Source organism: Poecilia formosa, unplaced genomic scaffold, assembly GCF_000485575.1.
Source record: "Poecilia formosa unplaced genomic scaffold, Poecilia_formosa-5.1.2 Scaffold158, whole genome shotgun sequence".
NCBI classification, from domain to species: domain Eukaryota; kingdom Metazoa; phylum Chordata; class Actinopteri; order Cyprinodontiformes; family Poeciliidae; genus Poecilia; species Poecilia formosa.
The window spans coordinates 1,184,104-1,205,049 of record NW_006800097.1 but is presented as its reverse complement, the minus strand read 5'-3'; the positions used below and the strand labels follow the sequence as shown (position 1 = coordinate 1,205,049).

Below are 20,946 nucleotides of genomic sequence, written 5' to 3'. Positions count from 1 at the left end.
CTCTCTCAAGTTCCATTTCTCTCCTATTTTGCACTCGCCACACGTTCTCCTCTTACAGTTACTGCCTCCTCTGTCCCTGCTTTTATGACCAATCCTACTTTACACCTCATAATATAAATGACTGGGGTAACAGCTGCATGCTGTGCTTTTGACGTCTTGTTTTGGGCATCTGTTGCTTGTGCATTTTATGTAGTAAAGGACTATGTAATTGTATTTAGCATAGTATTTATTGCCAAATTATTTTGTAGACGTAGAAACTCAAACTCAGCCCTTTGACAGAAAGAATAAAAATACAGATTTTAGTCATAAATGTAAACTTGTGTATATATGCTATATAAGCTCTTAAAGTGTTTGATTAGCTGCAATTGAATTGTTTGGATGCACATAAGAAATAAAAAGGTATTTGCATTACGACAGCTTTGGTGAAAGCTCAGGACCATGAGTGAATGCAAAAAGCTAAAACACATGTGCATGAAGTATATTTTTAACTAACCTGTGTACCCGGACCCATTTGTTGTAAACAACCACATTCTCTCTGCAGCATACTACAAATGCCAGCAGCAAATAAGAGAGGTGAAATGACACACAACAAAGGTTCCAGGCTAAATTTGAACTCGGATGTTTCAGTAGCATACTGCAATATGACACCTGCATGTTTGGGCAGGCCGGGATGCAGGTTTGAGTGTGTTATTTATTTCCTTATATGCACTATAGTTTTAGTGAATAAAACATCACAGAATACTTATTTTCTTTTTCTAACAAATAGTTATAATTGGGAAACTTTGAGATGTGATTATTAGCTTCTAAATAAGGTAATTGTTATCTGGTTAGACCTAATTTGATTTATTGATACTGTATATAACAAAGAGAATAGAATAGAATAGAATAGAATAGAATAGAATAGAATAGAATAGAATAGAATAGAATAGAATAGAATAGAATAGAATAGAATAGAATTATTTGTCTGAGATTTGCTTTTTGTTGATCACTTGTTGATCATTTGGCTCTTTTACTGCTCACAGCTCATCTTTGTCACCATGTTGACCTCTTTCCAGGCTCACATCTCTCAGAACTCTCTCCCACGCTGTTTGGCTAAGAACGTCTGCTAAATATAGACCATAGCTAATAGGACTGACGTAACAAGAGAAACACAAACCTGGAGAAAAGCTGAGCCTACAAACATACTCAAATTTATTTGTTGAAACACGCTCACGTTGCCCTCTTGCTTTTGCTTCTATACCGTTTTATCAGCTTATTTGCATCACAAAGAACAAATATAAAGATGTACACAGCCTGAACTTGCTCAATGCTGAATGCCTTATATCATGCAGCTCAATCGTCACCAGATCTGCTTTACTACCCTACAAAGAATCAGATTATGCACCTTCAGGATAAAAGAAGATGTCATAAACTTAATTGAGCCTGTATCCGTTGCAGTAAAAATGTACGTGTATTGGAGTCAGCAGTCTATCATAGGCCCTGCTCTTTCTCATACTCCCCCACCTCTAGCAGCACGATTTTCCCTCTGGCACATGTTCTGGAATAACAAGACACAGTTAACTTGTTAATTACAAAAAAGACAACCAAACTCTGAAGCACAACCTGTTTAATGACACTTTGCATATTGGCACCTAATATTTTACAATCACACACTGGAAAAACTGAAACAATGCCAATGTTAAGAGTAAATTAAGCATAATCAGCATTCCTGTTGGGAAGTGTAAAGACCCCTCAGTCTTTACACTTCTATGTGTCACTTTTAAGTCTCACTGTTTTATATGCATGATTGTGTAGATGTTGTCAACATTATGTTGTTATTTTAAATGACTGTTACTTCAATTTTTACTAGTTTTAAGATGTACTGTTTAAAAGCCCATCTAGAGTTAAGTGCTGTGAATTAGCCGTTGCTATAAGCAGTATAACGCAAAAATGGAACTGCTGTTCTGTTCAGCTTGTCTGTGTCTATGTGTCTGTCCCTATTAAATAAACTTAAATAAATAAATAAATAAATAAATAAATAAATAAATAAATAAATAAATAAATAAATAAATAAGTGAGTCGTGGGGGTTAGCTTTCAGTCTGTGCTTAGCTTGTTTTTGATTGTTATTTTGTCAAGGTTAGATTTAAGCTGCAGTGCTTTGAAAGTTATAAAAATTCTTCCCATTATTTCTGGAGTGAACACCGAAGACAAAAATAATGAGACTGCAAGTAAAACTCAGACATCATAAATAAATAATAACTGAGCAAAGACTTTATGATCACGGTTAAGAAAGGAGACACTGAAAACCTTTTTTATTTAATTTTATTGTTTTCTTACATGCTTACCAGCAGGTTTCTATGGATGCTTTACATATTCTATTCTCAGCAGGTGTTTGATAAAGGTTATAAAGTTCCACCTGCTTATATTCGTTGAATATCACTGGCTTCTATTTAATTTAATTTATTAAGGACTCAATGGAAATGTGATGATAATTTAAAGGTGAAAAATATAGTGTGCATAAACTACAGTGCTATTTTGAGATCAAACTTCCTTTAAGATAATAGCTTATTTTGCCAACCTGCTGTTATAGCATCATCCTGCAGGAAACTAAATGAGGACAGAAAAGTTTTCCGCTGATAGTAAGATAATAATCTCTTCCAACTTTTTAACAGAATCTTACTTTAAAAGTCCTAAACTATACTGTTAAAAATCCCATTAGAAATAGTAAATGGAGTGAATTCTTTACAGCACTTTTGCAGTCATAATGATCGCTTCACACTAGAACGGCATTCACCCAATTACACTTATAACCTTGTGCACCAATTCACAGTTCAGTAAGCAACTTCAGATCCAGAGCCTGGCCAGGGGAGTATCAACATGTTACAGGAGCACACAGATATCAAGCTCACAACTGGACTGCAAGACGACTATTCTTTCCATTCCTTCTACTAAACCACATTTAGCTCCATGTAATTTTGTGAGTAACATTACAGTGTAGATTGCAAACCTCACAAGATAAATACTGTGAATGGTTAGGTTGCCATTGGAATTCCACAATTCACCTGGGTTTCCACTGATGGATCTAACTCATTGCAAGTGAAGAAGGATTTGAGGTCAAGTGTAAAACAGACATGAAATGTTCAGTGACAAATTCAATCAAATGCCTTTCCTGTCTGCATGGGCCCAAAGCTGTTATCAATAACTGCAGGCATGAGCTCCTCACCACCAGACTATAAAAAGACAAGACATGCAGACCGCAGGCCTCAAACAGAATGACGTGAGGAAATTAAAATGTGAAGTGTCTTCTCAGGTGGCAGAGTCCAGTTAACTCATAGGCTGACACAAGGCTATATCTAAAATTGACTCTTACTATATGCATGACAACATTGTTGCAAGGTGCCACATGGGAGAGCTTAACTGTAGACGGACTAAGTCGTTAGCATGTATTGGGCTTTGTTTAATTTGGGACACAGACTACAGAATGGAAGCTCTTACCAGCCAAAGAACCGTGGGAAATAGACTCTAGGAAACACACATTTTATGTTCTTAAAATCAAACTAATCTTTTGTATTGTCCAGAAGCCTCTTCCACCCTTAAACTCCAGGCCAGAACAATGAGCTAACTTTCCAGGTGATGTATTGTGCTAGAAGTCTCATACATACGAAATGAAAATAAATTGTGGAAGCCTAGCACCCTGTGGTGCTCCTTTGCTGTTGACCACCTAGTTTGACGCACAATCCTTCAGCTTCTAAATCTGCCTGTCAGGCAATCATTGATGCAGGTAATTGTTGAGGCCTCCACTTGTGTCTTCTGGAGTTTCTGACTAAGCAAATCAGGCTGAATTGGGTTAAATCCACTGGAGAAATCCAAGAACATTCTCATCACAGTGCTGCCTGCTTTGTCTAGATGATGAGTTTGTTGAACCTGGTGTATTGTTTCTTCATCTCCAAATCCACAGAGACAAGGAACCTGCCAGGGATCCTGATATTAGCTTGTTTACTTACTTTGGGGAAACAGGAGTTTCTGCAGGAACTTCATGATATAAGATGTCAGGGCAACATGACTATAGTCATTGATGACTGATGGTTGAGTCATGACATGTCACCACCAATAGTTCTAAACTTCCCAGTTCTTGGCAGATTGAATCATCCGTCACTGATCTGCATGTGAACCAAATCACATCCAAATCGAATTATTCATTCTGGGTGGTTTTCTCCAATTAGTTTGATAAAACCACTGACATAACTGTTTGGTTGAAGAAGTTTGATGAAATGATCTGAAGAAGTGCACCTTCTCACTCTTTATTAGAATTTGCAAATGTAAGATGAATAAACATAAAGTTGGCAATGATTTTAGTTCTATTGTATTATTACACAGTACTGTATACAACAAACATGAAAGAGTAGATGTAATCAGATCCTCAGTGCCAAATATTGTGGTAGTCAGATGCAAGTTATAAAAATGAGAGTGTGTTGCATATTGGGGGGTTGAGTAATGGGAGTATAATAAAGCAAAACATAGTTGTGCTTGTTCCTGCTGCACAAAGAGAAAGATGATAATGGAAACCAGCCAATTAAAACCTTTAGCATCAAATCTATTGCTATTCAACCCATCACACACCTGTGTCCAGTGTTCATGTCTGCAGATACATTGTAGGGTTTAAAATATATTTGGTTTGAATTGGGCTCTCAAAGATAAGCAGATGGGTTATCATCTTAACATTGTTCTTAAATTATATTTATAATTTCAGTTGTTATACTTGTTTCCATGCTTTCCTGTTTATTTTTCTACCTGGACAGCTGAACATTACTAGAACCATTTACTGTAAAAAATCCACTGGACATAAGAAATTATACATAGAGAACTTTATTGAATATATCTATATATTTATATTTTGTATATACTTGTATTTTTTTGTCTTTTCCAGAGAGAATCTGTATATTGTATTGCTTCCTTTTATCAGTAGTGTTCCTTTCTTGAATCCATCTCAGTTTTCTCTCTGAAGAGTTTCAAGTTGGGCTCGTGTCAGTAGCCAAAGTGCTGGAAAAGGAACTTGGTTTTCACATTGGCCTCAGAATGGCTTTAACATTGGTACATAACCATAAAATAAAAGAAAACAATGTCTAGCAGACAAAGTTATTACAAACACGTCACAAAACATATGTAAGCTTAGGACACATGTCAGTAGGCACGGGGTGGGTACCAGGTATCAAGGAATACCAAAGTTTAAAATGTTAGTTTCAAAACATTGTCATTACTCTGTATAATTTGAAATCTGCCAGAGAAAGTGCCAGAATGACAAGCAATTTCTCTTGTGTGCAGCAAAAAGCAATACCTGTTGCTGCCACTCAGCTGTTGCTGAGTGTTTTCTTGGTTGAAAGAAGACACCCATATTTTTTTTTTCCTTTCTGACAACAGTGGGAAAAAGAAAACTATAGGAGCACCACACATGGCGTTATTGTGGCAGGAGCAGTGATAATTGGTGCTTATCTGCTTTACATAGAAGATATTGGATCATGTTATACAAATTTATTTAAACTGTTTTTTTTTGTTGTTGTTTTTACAAATGCCACAGTACCAAGAAACAGTGATAAATTTACCAGCCCATGCCTACATCTCAGTATTTACACACAATTGTGCCTTAGAAATAACAGATGTAACTTGTTGTACTTAATGTTTACTGTGTGAACACATTTAGCTTTACCAACACAGACCACAGGCAGCTCACTTTGCCAGCACTAAGGTTTCCAACTATCTGTCGCAGGGACCACTGTCACCTTTTTAGTCCCAAGATAAAAGAGTTAGAATTCTGAAACAATATGACATTAAGAATATTGATCCATACCACCAGCAAAATAAATATATTAATATAAACTCTATCACCTACAGGTATACACTAGTTAGAACAATAAAAAACACAGATTTTAGGCTACGTTGGTTATGTTTCAAAAGTAAAACATCTATGCATTTCCTACAAGGAAATGATGACAAAAAAGTGGAAGAACGACAGAAAAGATAAAAAAAAACAGATAGGAACCAAAGTAAGATACAATAGACATTTAACAAGAACAAGTGAAGACAAATTATAAATAGAGAACAAAATCAATCCTAATATTTGATAAAAAATAATCCAATAAAATTTTAAAAAGTCAAACCCACAGCATAAAACAGAAGTAAAACAAAGTGTTACACTTTCAGTAAAATAACATATGTGTTAGAAAAGCATAATATTTTTGAAAAAAAAGTGCACTAAAATTTGCCCATTTATTATCATGGATTTATTAGAACAATAGATGGTTTGAAGAAAGAAAATAAGTAAACACTTTTCTAAAACAACATATAGATGTGCTCTTGAGCACGGCACGTAACCCCGAGTTGATCCAGGTTAGCTGTTAACCAGTTAGCCACACAGGCTGGAACTGGGTAGTTTCCAGTCCGAGCGCGTTGGGTCGTAGCAGAACATTGCAGATCTGGAGTATAAATGTTAATTTACCTCTCCCAGCGGAAACAAATGCAAAGACAACAATAAAGGTATTTCATAAAAACAGAAAATGTAGACTCACTAACCGTCCTCTTTCTATGCACCAGTTTTGATGTGACACTACAACTTTTGATTCCAACAGCAGGAGAAAAGAAATGAAGATGATTGTGAAAATAAAATAAAAACAATGTCATCTAAATGTATAAATACCCTGCAACAACCAGCATGATCATAAAAACACCAAGAACATGATGGCAACACTCAAAGAGTTACAATCTCCTGTAACCTAGAGATGGTCGTCACTCCTCATGTCCACTAATGATGTCAAAACTCAAAGTTTACCATTTACAGACTTTGTGTGTTTTTGTATATGTGGATTTTTTTCTACAATTTCATTATACATTTATTATTCTATTTTGTTAAACAGTATATAGTTATAGCTATAGAAAGACAGAGGGAAGAGGAATTGGAGCAGAAGCTCTTTTTCTCTTCCTTCTTAATAGCAAGAGTTGGGCTAATTTGTTCAGCTCAAACTGCATTCAGATTTCTGTACATCAGTCTGGAACTTAAAACAATCTAAGAGTCTAGTGCTGAATGTCTGGAAAATCAAATCAGAAATTTATTTTTCAGATTTTAACTACTTAGTATACCACCTTAAAAATACCCTGTAGAATGTGCTTCACCTGAAATTTGACTAACTTCTTGTAATTCTCTTATTTAGTGATGTGCTAGATACTACTGTTACACAGATAGTTTGAATAAGTCAATATTTTGTACAGAGCAACAGATGATTGTAATTTTTAACTTTTGACTCTAAATAAAATTTCACCCCCTGAGTGTAAGTTGATCCCAACCCCAGCCTGTTGCTTGCTTTTTCAGCCCTTAGCAGGAACATTCAACAGATGCTGCCTTTGAGCCTCCAGTATCTAATTATTGTCATAAACAGCCATAAAATGCCCTAAAACATTTAAACCAATTAAATATCATATAATGTGCACAACATTCTCTCTATGAGAATAAAACTTCCTTTGACTCTGAGGCTTCCTGATGACACACCGTGACCATAATTTATGAGCAGAGTCAAAAGTGCAGCTGCTCACTCGTGATCTGCAATTAATTTCCGTTGCACTTATAGCTGCAATTATGATCATTCCCTAACTGAGAAACTTCAGCTGATCGTTTCAAAAAATATACTTTACCACAGCTGATACCTTCCCTAACTTTACCTATACAATATCTTGGATATCCTGATGTTTCACAAGAAAAGACAAAATATTTGACAGACACCGGAAAAATAATAATCTAAGTTCAGTCTCAGTTTGGGCATATATGCACTTTTAACAGTCTCTTGTTTAAACAATAAATAAATGAATATTAGGTTATGTTGTTTGTTTATAAGGTCAGGAGTCCTCATACCTCTTGAACTAGATTTGGGTTTTGTCACATCCAGTCACAAACTCTAAAGTATTTACTCAGATTTTGAGTAATTAATAAATACATGGTTATGCATAATGGTGAAATTAAAATGGTTTCAAACACAAATCTTAAAAGTATGGCTTGATTTGGTATTGAAAAGAATTTAAAAGCATGATTCAGATGCCATAATGTTTATGTGGGCAGTGATGATGTGACATATTGATTTGTAGCTGTAGTGTTTTGGATTTTAGTCATTTTTGGTCTCATCTAATCACAACTTTCCTTCAGATTTGCCATAAACATGTCCTATGAAAGCTTTGATTTAAACTTTTTTTTTCTTGCACCTTTTCAATAAAGGTCGACTTTGTGTTATTCCAGAGTTACCATGGGTCACGGCTGCTTTTTCCATGTCCTGACAACTTTGTAGTTGTTCTGTTTCTATTTCAGATGATGGATTGAAAAGGGAACTGAAATGTTTGACATGAACCCTGACCTGTCTGATGGTGAAACTGGGGGTCATATTAGCTCAGCAATATCTCCGTATGTGAAGCCTGCATAGAAAAGGTGCATTGACAGTGACTTTAAGTTTCACAAATTATTCAGTAATTAGGTGACTTCTGAAGGAAGTTAACATAGCTGGATTTCACTTAGTAGCGTAAAAATAAGTTTTAGACTTTTATCGGCGTAACATTCTTTAAAAGCCATCTGGGGGAATTCCCCCACAGATGCATAATTTGGCTTCACTTCACATTTATATATTACTTTGTGTTAGCTGCACATATAATTCCAATAAAATACAGTAAAGTTTGTGACTATAAAGAAAGAAATTGTGAAAAAGCTCAAATGGTAGAAATGCTTTAGCCAGGCAGACACAGTGTGATAGAGAGTACAGAACTATTCAAAGTGAAGCTTGAAGTCTGACCTGGACACATTTATTTCTCTAACATGTCATTAAAAATAAATGGTCTTGTAGTGAGTCACACTGCTCCCTTGTGTGACATTAACATTGGGTTAGATGTGAGTGAGGTGTTACTCTGTGGACCAGAGGTCAAGCAGCTACTTAGGATCTAGAATTGGTCCCTGAAAAGCTCTTCACGTGGCAATCATTTGTGACATTCTGTTCCTTTGAACAGACATGTGACAAAACTATGGCTTGTATCATCTTGGCACGTCTTATTATTGGTCATCTTTGAGTGTTTCTGAACTCTTACGGACATTGTAAAAGCCAGATGAGACATTACATGAGTAAACTCTACAGATTCATACCCGGGCAATTAAAGGTATGAACTGTTCTATTCTGTCTCTGGGGTTATTTTATCAGATTTGCACAACTGGTTTAGTAAAAGAGAAAACAAAAGTAAACTGAAAAAAAAAACAAAAAAACACTGACTCTAATGTTTCGATTGTTTTAAGGCAGGCAGTTGTCATCAATGTCCACAGAGTATTAGGCGTTTTATGACTGTTTATGATATTGTATCTATGGCAGCTAGATACTCCCAGACTCAAGGACAACAACCCTTACTGTTGAAATGTTGCCCACCCATTTTAAGCCCTAACTTTTTATACTTTTTGAGGCCCTTCTAGGCCCTTCTCTCTGAGGTTCCATTTTAAACAGGTGTTGTTTTCCTGTTAAGTGTATCGGAGTTGCTATCCCTGTCCCTTTTGGCTGTCAGCCGGTCCAGGGTTCCAACGTTGCCCCTGTCTCGCTCCATTGTAGCTGTTGAGATTGGGGCTGGCTGGGCCGGCGCAGCAGCTGCGGTGGAGGTATTCAGTGGCGCAGCATTAGCAGCAGCTGCTGCAGCCGCCAAGTTGGACTTAGAGTGAGATGGGAGCGTACCACTGCTTATCACCGCCCCTCCTCCTGCGCCTCCACTGCTGCCGCTGGAATCTTTCGGGAAGTAATTGTGAAGCTGATAAAGCGTGGCCCGGTCCACTGTGCCGTAGAGAGGTGGGGCGCCTCCTCCCAGGCTCCCCAGCTTGGAGTCCCTTGACAGGGTGTACATGGAGATGTCACCACCTCCACCACTCCCGCCACTGCTGCTGTGGTGTGGGTTGGGCAAAGTGGCAACAGAGAAGGGAGGAGCAGACGGAGGAAGAGTGAAGGTCTTGGAAGCTCCAACGGGGGACGTCTCCTGTGAACGGGGCGGGTCGGTGGAGCGGGAGCTGGAGCGGGAGCGCCGCCTGAAGCGGTAGCTGGGCAGACGCAGCATGGCATGCGTGGTGCTCTTGAAGAGGTCAGTGCGAGAGCGACAGCGCAGCTCCTTGTTCTTCTCAATGTAGATGTTGACAGCCAGGACTCCAACCATCTCAGCCAGGATGAAGGACAGACCGCCAAAGTAAAATGACCAGCCGTAAGAGTAGTGCCACTTCTTATCCTCATCTTTCTTTGGAGAAATGTCGCTGAGAGCTGCAGAGATGTATACTATCACGCCAATGATGTTGCTAAGCCCTAGAGAGATAGAAAAAAATTGATGTGCTCCTTTCGCACAAATCGTATTCAGCTTTATGGGACTTTGCAAGTTGACACACTGGACAACTTTTTCAGTTGTAAAAAGGCAGGCGTGGTAAGAATGTCAATATGGATTTTGTTGTAAATTTATTGATCTCACTAATGTCTCACAGTAGAAAAATACCTGCAGTAAAGCTCCAGTCTTACCTGCTGCTACAAAAAGAATTCCTCCTCCGAGAATAATGTTCCTTTTGCTCTTGTAGAAGCCGCTGGAAGCAACACACACTCCGCCCAACAGGAGCAATATGGCACTGAGGATTGGAAAGATACTGGAAGCTCTAACCACACCTGCAGACGGCAATGGAAACATTATTGTTTCAGACAGTTTTGGCCAGGATCCACAGTTGATGCTACTTTTTCTCCCAAAAGATCAACACTACATTTTTTTTAATCATAAAACATAATTCTGGTGTTGTGGAAAATCTCTCCCTTTGAAACTTGAAACATTAATAGAGTTTTTCCTTCACTGTCGACCAAACAACCAAAAACCTCAAAATCCAGCTCTCAGTCTCTTTAACAGCTCTGGAAACTGAGCATTACATTATCTCATCCTTTAAAATGTTAATTATCAGGAGACATTAGGGAGGATTAAAATGTCAGATATAATCCTGATACACAACAGAATTTGTCATTTTAAAAGTATGTAACATGAGATGAAATTGTAAACGGACTTAACTTGCATACTCTAGCATTTTTTAATTTTATAATCTTACATTCTTTAAAATTAACTGACAGTCACACAATGTTCACGAATGACAGTTTAGAGGGGAAATTCAGGTTAAGTGTCTTGACCAGGTCTAGATCAACGTAGGTGAAATAAATTTGTAGTCAAACTCACAACCTTCTGTTTGCCAAACTTAAGCTAATTGCCCTGCTGACACTCTGTTGATTAGTACATTTTTTATTTACTATTTATCATGTCTAGTATGGTTTCATGTTGATGCCCAGTTCCTGACAGTTTAATTGATTGCATAAAAGTAAAAAAAAAATGATTAATGTCTGAATGAAAGCATCATGGGCCTCTCTAAATGTTATCAATGAGCATTCTCTGTATTCAGAGAAGATTGCTGAATGTAATTCAAAGTCCAAAGCTGTCAGAAGTCAAAGCTTCAACATTTCATACTTTTTTCTGCTAAAAGGATAAGATAACTTGATGTTGAGTGGCCAGTGGATAAGACCACTCATCATTACATTTTGGACAGATAAATTCTACTCTTAGGTCACCAAAGATAATTTGGGCTAATTGTGGAAAAAAAATAGAAAAAAATCAAGAAAAATAGTTTCGGTACCACTTTATTTGAAGGGGGGTGAATAAGACTGACATGACACTGTCATAAACATGACATAACACCTGTCATGAACATGAAAAAGCCTTCATGAATATTTAACCAATAAATCATTACTGATATAAATTTGTTATAAAAGTATTACTGATTGCACTTTAAAAATGAGGTAACTTTATGTTATTAAAGGTAAAGTTTAAACAGTAATGATTTATTGGTTAATGTCAAGTTGTCATAACAAAGACATTTTGAATAATGTCAGCTTTGTAATAAAAGTGTCATAATTTACCGAATGATGCTTTATGACAACAGTCATAAATATTCATGAAGGCTTATTCATGTTCATGACAGGTGTTATGTCATGTTTATGACAGTGTTATGACAGTCGTATTCAACCCCCTTCAAATAAAGTGTTACCATAGTTGCTTGTTATCCATTTTTGTTGTCTTTCTTTATTTAAAAAAATTGTAAACATAATACTGCAGCCTTAAATAAGTTAGTTTGGGCCAAATGTAGCAGATGTTCAGGAGCTATAAAGGTTCAAGGAGCTCAAACAATGAAAAAAAGAAGAAATCTACAGGCTTTCCTGGTTTTACATTTGATGTTTACAAGAATAACATCTACATGTTCATAAGGTTCTCTTGAATATTACTTAAATGATAAATATTTTACTTTTACTTTAGTTTTGCTTTTTTGATTGAAAAAAGGTAAAAAGGCATTTTTTTCATGACATCATTAAGCAAATCAAAATAATTATGCAACAATGTGACAGGTGCACTGGACATAATAGTTTATTCAGTTTAGAAAACTAAAACACACTAGCCTCCCAGCTGCCTTCCCAGAAATATAAACTTTTACATAACATAAATGCAATACATGCCTTGCAAAGTAAAAAATTAATGGTGGTGTAAAATGGATCTGCACTTACAATAGAGAAATGGATGTTGAAACACAATAAATCCTGGCTAATATAATCTATCAGTGAAGACTGTTCTTTCAATCCATCTGTGAAAACCACAGCCTTGTGTACACCCCCAGACTCAAAGCCCCATGCACCTGTGCATCCATAAACCCTGCAGACACACACACACACACACACACACACACACACACACACACCTTCAGCAACACTTTGCTTGAATCTGACATCCGTGCATTGGTGTCCGCCCACCATCCCCATTCTGGTCCTTTTTGTATCGTTGCGCAATTGAAACATTTATGTGTGTGTGTGCAAGTGTGCGTGCTGTTCGCTGTGCTGTGTGTGCGTACGCCACTGAACTGTTATTTATGTCTCGATGCATTTTTTTGTGTGAATTTGTGATGCATTTTGTAAGCGTTACTCACGAAGCAGATACTCTGCAGCATCTTGGTCATAGTCTGCGTCGTCGGGAAAATGATTGATCTGGGAACACACACCTCTCTTCAAGCCTGAACACAACACAGAGGGGAGGATGAGGAAGAGACAATGATGAAGGAATTGGAAGTACACTTTGTACAAAGCTGTATTTTTGAGGATTCATTTTATTCTAAAATATCTACTCATGAATGCCTGTAATCAGTCCAAGATCTCAGTAAGCCTTGTAGTTGCATATTTAAGTAAGCAGAAGTGAGATTTTTGCTTTTTGTGGGAGAACAGCTGTATGAGCACAATTATTGGACAATCAACAGTGTGCAAAATTATTATGCAACTGGAAGAAAAAGAGAATTTTTTTCATCTCACTTGTTGATTTGAATATTTTTAAAAGGACAAAATGAACAAACAACTCAAAATTTACAAATAAACTTTTCTGACATAAAGATAAAACCAGTCACTAACATAACTATCCATATTTTCAACAACAGAAGGGTTAAATTTATAGCGTCTGTCAGTTTCTTTGCTTCTAATGTTTAAGGAGGGACCACAATGATTAATGTCAGGTGAAAAGGAAACAATATCATTTTTCTTTCATCTTACAAGTCTTTTTTCTGAGAAGCTACGCAGTTTATTCAATGCAGCATTGTTCTGCCTAATCAAAGTTGTCTATTTATAAGATTCTGATTATTCTGAGTCCACCTTCTGCCCAAAATCTTCCAACTACTTCCTCTTCAGTTATAACACTTTCATCCATCTGGCCTGTCAAGAGTCACTCCATTCTCATTTGAAAAATGTTTATTTAGAAATGTCCTAGCCAGTCTTCAATTATTTCAGCGTACAGTTTGGTCAGTGGTGGTTGAGTTTCAGCCCTCCATACTAAGCCTCTGTCTCTGACTACTGAACACATTGTACATCTGGGTTCTTCAGGTAGATTGCAGTTATGACAGGACTTTATTGTTTCTGGTATCTTTTTATCCGTCTCAAGTTCATTGGCAGTTCATTCTGTGTCTTTTTTTCTTACCACATTTCTTTGGGCGCTTTTGACTCTTTGAAACAATGTTTAATGGTTCTGTACTCACACACAATATTTTCACTATTTTGAGATTATTAGTCCCTCTGAAGGACATTTTACAATTTTTGCCTTTTCAGAACCAGTTAAATCCTACTTGGTCCACTTTACCCGAGGAATATATCTTGCTTAGTAACTAGGAAAATGTTGCCATATGATGGTGATCACAGGCCACACCAACCTAAACACAAATAGACATCACCTAATTGCTTAAATCCATTTGCATCCAAATGGATGTAATTTTGACCTGTACAATTCAAAATTGTACAGGTTGGAGTCAAAATCTTGCAAAAAATCATATGGTCAAAATATGAATTTACCTAACAGTAAAACATCCCCTGTTTCCAAAGGCTTGAGCAGTACTTATAAAAAAATCTACCAAGAAACAAAAACATGTTGACACTACAACAAGATATTTTTTAGGAGAGATCACAGATTATAGACACAATTTACATTAAAAATGTTCACTAAAATATCAAATTAGCCTAAAAGGGAATCCACCTTTTGATGGCAATGTAATATCCTTCAACATTAAAAAAAATCACCAGGTGACTCTTTTGTCAAATCTGGCAAGACAAGCACTGAATGAAAATTTAAATTATTATTACTTTTATTGGCAGGTTATTACTCACGAGATTTAGAAGCAGAAATAACTTAGTTTCATACAAAGCAATTTGCTTCTTCAGCACCATGGACAGCGTGAGGAAGGCTTACAATGTTAAAACAGAGGATACACTGCAATAGTTCCTAATTTATGCAAACGTCTCTGTACCGTTTGCTCTTTGTTCTGCTAAACATATTAGAAGGATTTTGTTTCTGGCTGTGAGCTTTTTTACTGTGTTGTTAAGGTCCAAAGCCCACAGAGTGAGCAAAGGACATGAAGGCATGGACATTAATTAGCAATCTAAAGTCTTTCTAATGTTATGTCAAGAAACAGTTCCTCTAAAAATATTTAGAGAATTTAAGGATTTTCCAAAAAAAAATTGAAATTTCCTCCCAACATTAAGAAACAAAACAAGAAACAAAAACATTTTATCAGCACCTTGATGTCAAAAAGCATGGAGGCTACAACTTTAAGGCCTGAGTGCTTCTGTAAACAAGATCTAATTTGGTGCTATGAAAAATGTGGTAATACTAAATAGTCAATGCATGGTGGGTTGGCATAATTGCTTGCAGTTCTATTTCTGTTGTCTTTTTAAATTGACCACAGCTCTGATTTTTCTCCAGCCATGAAAAACAAAATGGTCACGATTTGATGAATCCTTTACCATGACTAAAACATTAGTAGTAGATGAATGTCAACAAGTCTATGTATCACATGGGTACTGTTTGTAGTATGTGTCTGTGATTGTACACCTATTTATGTCATGTCTGATTACTCTGATGAGCACACTCATCTCAAAAAGTCCCTCATCCTTCCCACACAGCTACTAAATACATAAAAATACATACTTATCACACCAGACAGTTATTTTACATTCTGAAACCAGCTGTACCTTCAAGGCAGCAAATCCTCCAGAGGCCAGAGTGGGTGAGAGCCCCGGGGTCTTTCTTGTCCTTGTTGCTGGAGGAATCCTCCTGGGAGGAGTTGGCTGTGCTGTTGCAGATGAATGCGCGGGCATACAGCCAGTAATCTGTGCCGATGGCCACCGTCATGAGTGCAAATGCCGCAAAGGCCCCCATGGTGGTCAACAGCACCTGGATGCCTCGTTCCCACCAAACCATCGCAGGGCGTGGAAGGAAACTGACGTCTAATGCAAAAACCGGAAAAGGATCAGAAGGTTTTTTTCATTTTTCAGTTTGATTCCCAAAAATGCAACAAACAGAGATGACTACTTATATTGATTTGCATTCAGTTGTTTTTCTCTCACCCACCTTTAGCTAAATAGTGCTGAATGTTAATAAAAACCACCTGCTGATAAAACGTCAAGTGGAAGAGAATAAGTTGTTTAGAAGAGCATCAGGTAACTATTGACCTTTAATTAGAACCAGAAGAGGCTTGTCTGCCTTGCAAATATATTTAACAACCCACTCTATTGTCTATTCTGATCTTTTTTCTTATGATGCTTTAGATTCAATGTTGTCATTAATTTATTCAGCATTGCATTTTAAGTAAATGAGTTTGACACTGTTTTAATGATCAAGATTTGTGTAATGAGCAACGTTACATTTACTTGAAGCCATCTAAAGCTTATATTTTATTTTTTTCTCTAGAAAAGATGGGAAACCTTAAAAAGCCTTAAAAAATAGCCATTAGCTGTCAGTTGTTTCCTCTATTTATAAATTAAACTGTTAGCTTTAGATGCATAAACACATCTACTGTCCCTGATGGGCCCACTGTAGGTGACTGGTGGGACCTGCTGATGGCGTTGACTCCTTCGCTACATTCTGTGTAAGCACACTCGAGTAGTTTTTAATCAAAACACAGCATATATAGCCCAAAGCTGTGAAGAAACGTTGGCAGGTGCAGCCAGCTGGAAACAAAATGTCCACATCGCTTGAGCAAGATGTGAAAATTGCAATTGTGGATGCAGGACAGTTACAAATGTTGGTAGTTGTTTGTAATTTATTACATGGAGTGTTGGAAGAAAATGTTATAATATTGAGTGTGTAGATTAGTATGTCTTGGCTAAGACCTTTTTATGAACCACTTATATTTTCAAGAATCCTGTTTACCAGTTAATACTGAAAATTCAGATTTTTTTTGTCCTGTTCATTAAAGGCAACAAAGCTGAAAAATCTCCCAAGGTATTGGTGTGTAAAATAATAAAACTCACAATGTTCTCTGATGCACTTTGTTTTGAGTATCAAGTGCAGACATAATTACTATTATCATGGTTCATATTTATGACATAATCATTTTAGTCTGTGCTGAAATAAAATCCAAAACTGTTAAAAATGCATATACAGCTTTTATTTTCCTTTAATGTATGGCAAAGTTCAATAATTCATTTGAAGATGTTTTTTTATTGAGTGAAGGTTTTGTAAAAGCATGATGTGTGCATCTAATATTTAAAAATGGATATCTCCACAGAGACTGATTTTACGACCTTTTCCTTTCAACAAAAAATGTGTAGAACAAACAAAGACATTTTAAAATCTCTTGGAAATTTTGTTTGGAATTCTAGCTGGGATATCAAAGGAAAAAATCCAATAACAAATCAGTCAAAAAATGATGATAAATGAGAGAGAAAAAAGGAAAAGTGCAGTACTGTTGACTTTACGAGTCAACAGGCATGGCGAGAGGAAAGGGAAACATAGATGTATTCATTCTAACTATTGTGCAGGAAGTCAAAAGTGAAAGTCAAAAGCTGTTTCACCTGCTATACACATTATCTTCCATTCAATTATTCATTCATGCTTATAAAAACACTAAATAGTCTCAGATTTAAGTTTTCATAAACTTAGGAAATAAAATGCCGGAGATGCAGCCTTTAACTGTGACAGATTACTCAAGATACATTAAGAACGACAAGATAATATTTCAGAGCCCTGGGGTTCACTGCTGCAGCAACATGAAGAGAGAATTAAGGTGAAGAAGTTCAATCAGTTCTTCATTAGAAGTTGTTTGTTCATCTAAACACTTAACATTTTCATCTTGAAATCAAGAGCTTTTATTGTTTGTAATTTAAAATACCATCCATCCATCCATCCATCCATCCATCCATCCATCCATCCATCCATCCATCCATCCATCCATCCATCCATCCATCCATCCATCCATCCATCCANTCCATCCATCCATCCATCCATCCATCCATCCATCCATCCATCCATCCATCCATCCATCCATCCATCCATCCATCCATCCATCCATCCATCCATCATGGTTCTACACAATAAATAACTTCTGTATTATTGCTTTAAACACAGAAACTTGTTTTGCTGTTTTTCTTTCTCTGCTCAACCTGCTGCCATGTTGGCCCCGACAAGTCAATGTGGCAGCAACAGGCTTCCCATACGTCTATTCACACTTAAACTGCTTATTTAAGACCTCTAAAACTGATGACATTACATCTCACCTAACTAAAAGGTAACTATTTTGAAATGCAGGTTTCTTAAATGGTGGATATATGTTCTAATTTGCCTTATTCAAATAAGCAGGAGTAAAAACAGACGATTAAAGGATCAAATCAAAACAAAAAAAATTAAATGCATATTTTTTAAGGTGTTTGATATTGCATGACGTTGTAATAAAACACTTTTTTTTTCATGGGAAAAAATGAAATGTCTACAATTAACTGTGTGCAACAAGAGATCACAGCAGATCTATGTTTTCTTCCTAACTGCACTTGATTCTGATTGGGTCAAATTAGAAGCAACTTGGGGGATTTAACCAACCAAAGCTGTGACAGGTTGAGAACATGCATCTAAAGACAACTCAAATAAAAATTCAACTAAAAGAACAATCACTTATGTAACTGTAATTGCTCTCTGTGTTAAACTGTATTACCTAACCAATATCCGTCACTTGAGCCATTTCTGACCCAAACATGACCAAATCCTCAGCTTTCTGTACCTGATCACAGCTTTATGTACCAAAGCTGAACCCAGACCTCTGGACACATCTGCACCTTAAGGTGAAAGCCAGTGTGAATGTGGATATGCGGGTCGTTTCCGGAATGGCAGTAAGTCATGTGCGTCTATTTATCTGTTTAAATACAGATGCATGTCATATGTGTACCTACACAAATCCAGATGTGTGTAGGTTGTATGCAAAAGCACATGCGGATGCAAGTGTATTACCTGGGGGCACGCTTCTTCCTTTGGTCTCCATCTCCTGTCCCCCCTGCTGCTGCTGTTGCTGCTGCTGTTCTTCTTCTTCGTCAGTGAAGAGAGCTTCGTAACCCCGGTCCGAACCGCCTCCATCCACCGTTTATCCTTTACTTTCTCTCCCCTTTCTCCTTCTCTCTTTTCACTGCACTTCCTCGAATCTGAGCCCTTCCTACTTCTTTTGCAATCTCTTTTCTTTTTAGTTTTCTCTGTTTTTCTGTTTTTTTTTTCTTTTAATTTTGGGCACTCCTTTGCTTGTTCTTAGCAAGTGGTGGGTGCTTCACTCGCTGTCCGCTCCTCTTATTGAATTGCCATGGCAGTCATCTTCTGCAACTGAGAGAGGCAAGAAGGAGGTGGCGTTGGGAAGGTGGGGTGAGGAGGGAGCAAATGAGAGAGACTGGCAGAAAAGACAAAAGAGAGAAAGAGAGAGAGAGAGAGAGAGAGAGATGAACAGAATCAAAGGACGGGGAATATAAAGTGAAGAAAGCAAACACTGAAAGAAAGAAGATGAGATGAGGTGGGCGGTGAATTCGATTAACAGATGAGAAATGAGTATGAAAACCAGGGGATGCTTCTGTGCAAAAGCATTCCCTGTGAATACAAGCCTTTTTTCAATCTAAAATGATTTCTTTGTCAGTTAAAAAAGAGCAAATATCCAAAATCTGTAACCTGTAGCCAACAGCAAAAGCAAGCCCCCTTGTAAATAAGAGAAGCTGGTTTGCCTCCACAAAGAGTGAGAGAGAGAGAGAGAGAGAGAGAGAAAGCAAAAAAAGAACAAGCGATGCGAGAGAGCGTGCTCTAGTCCATTGCCATGGCAACAGTGAATTCCAAAGTCTATGGCGAAGCTGGCAAGTGTGCGTGTGTGTGTGTGTGTGTGTGTGTGTGTGTGTGTGTGTGTGTGTGTGTGTGTGTGTGTGTGTGTGTGTGTGTGTGTGCCGCATGTGTGTGTGTGTTTGTTAGCGTGTAGTGCTGAGATAGGGGAAATAAAGCGATGCATGTAACAACTGAGAGGATTTTGTTGAGATTAAAGAAAAATTACAGTGTAAATTGTGTTCGCACAGAGAGAAGCTTAGATGTTGACACTGGCTGCCCAAACACAGGGATTTCTGTCGTGGACATGTTTGATTCCTCACTGAAGATGAGGAATGAACATTCACAGGAGAGATGACAGACTTGTGAGTCATTTGTGCTGCGGTCACAGCATCTTGGCTTGCCTCATCCATCCAACTTTCTTCCTGTTGGTGCGATAGCTTAATCACAAGGACTTAGCCCTGGATTGTACTTTGAACTGCACAATGTGAATTTTTCAAAGGCAAGACATCAAGCAGAGATTTGACAGCTTTCCCAAGGGCATTCCAACAGAACAGCTGCTTTTCACCCTGAACTTCCATCCTGCATTTCAACATTTTTCCTGGAGAGAAAAACCCCATCAGCTCTGGCAGGAGGTCAGGTTTTACTGCTTTCATTTTCTTCTCACAAGCTGTTGCCAAAACCACAGGGCATCTTAAATCCACATGAGAGGTAGCTGCACCACCGCAGCATGGGATGTTAAGTTGTTTGATGTGAACAGCAGATGCAGAGTTACTTCACAACACAAATCCTTTTGCTGAAATGACCAAGAAAGCAACCTTGTATGAGCTCAATGGAAAGCTGACATTTTGTGTCTTGCAAAGACAATCATGCTTCTTTGACCGTTTCACATTTTGTCACAAGTATTTTTATAGATCAAGGGTAAAATGGTGGGGCAGTTGGCAGCACTATTGCCTTATAGCAAGAAGGTCTTGGGTTCAAATCTCAGGCTGGAATCTTTTTATTCCTTACTGCAGACATTTGGGTTTAATGAAAAGCTTATTCAGAACCTACCCATAGGTTGTCATTTTAAAAGATTCTTTTTCTCTGGCAAAATAGCCTCAGCAGAATGTATATATTATTAAATATGAATGTATTTGTTGAGGAAAACTGAATTCCGTACTTTGCTTTAATAAAAATGTCTGATATATTTCCATATACAGTATTTCTGTTTTAATTTTTTGTGTAATTTGCCCTTAATAATTACGTTACCAGTTACCTTAACAAGCTAA

At 37.3% G+C, this 20,946-nt stretch overlaps 1 protein-coding gene across 1 annotated transcript; it reads right to left on the bottom strand.

The window, feature by feature from the left end:
* Window positions 1-5,504: 5,504 nt before the first annotated feature.
* On the bottom strand, window positions 5,505-19,596 carry LOC103146434 (voltage-dependent calcium channel gamma-4 subunit-like). Its single transcript, XM_007564355.2, has 5 exons — window positions 18,839-19,596; window positions 15,589-15,843; window positions 13,014-13,097; window positions 10,534-10,674; window positions 5,505-10,326 (listed from the first exon to the last, which is right to left on the bottom strand). Exons 1-5 carry the CDS (start codon window positions 18,867-18,869, stop codon window positions 9,485-9,487), a joined length of 1,353 nt encoding a protein of 450 aa, XP_007564417.1. The 5' UTR covers window positions 18,870-19,596; the 3' UTR covers window positions 5,505-9,484.
* Window positions 19,597-20,946: the final 1,350 nt, after the last annotated feature.

Excerpts from the sequence above, each read along its gene's own strand:
- LOC103146434 (XM_007564355.2), bottom strand. The coding sequence starts at position 18,869 with ATGGAGACCAAAGGAAGAAGCGTGCCCCCAG. Across the intron at positions 15,844-18,838 it reads AGGAAGAAGCGTGCCCCCAG|ACGTCAGTTTCCTTCCACGC; the intron begins GTAATACACTTG and ends TTTTTGCATTAG. Across the intron at positions 13,098-15,588 it reads GAGGATTTGCTGCCTTGAAG|GCTTGAAGAGAGGTGTGTGT; the intron begins GTACAGCTGGTT and ends TGTTGTGTTCAG.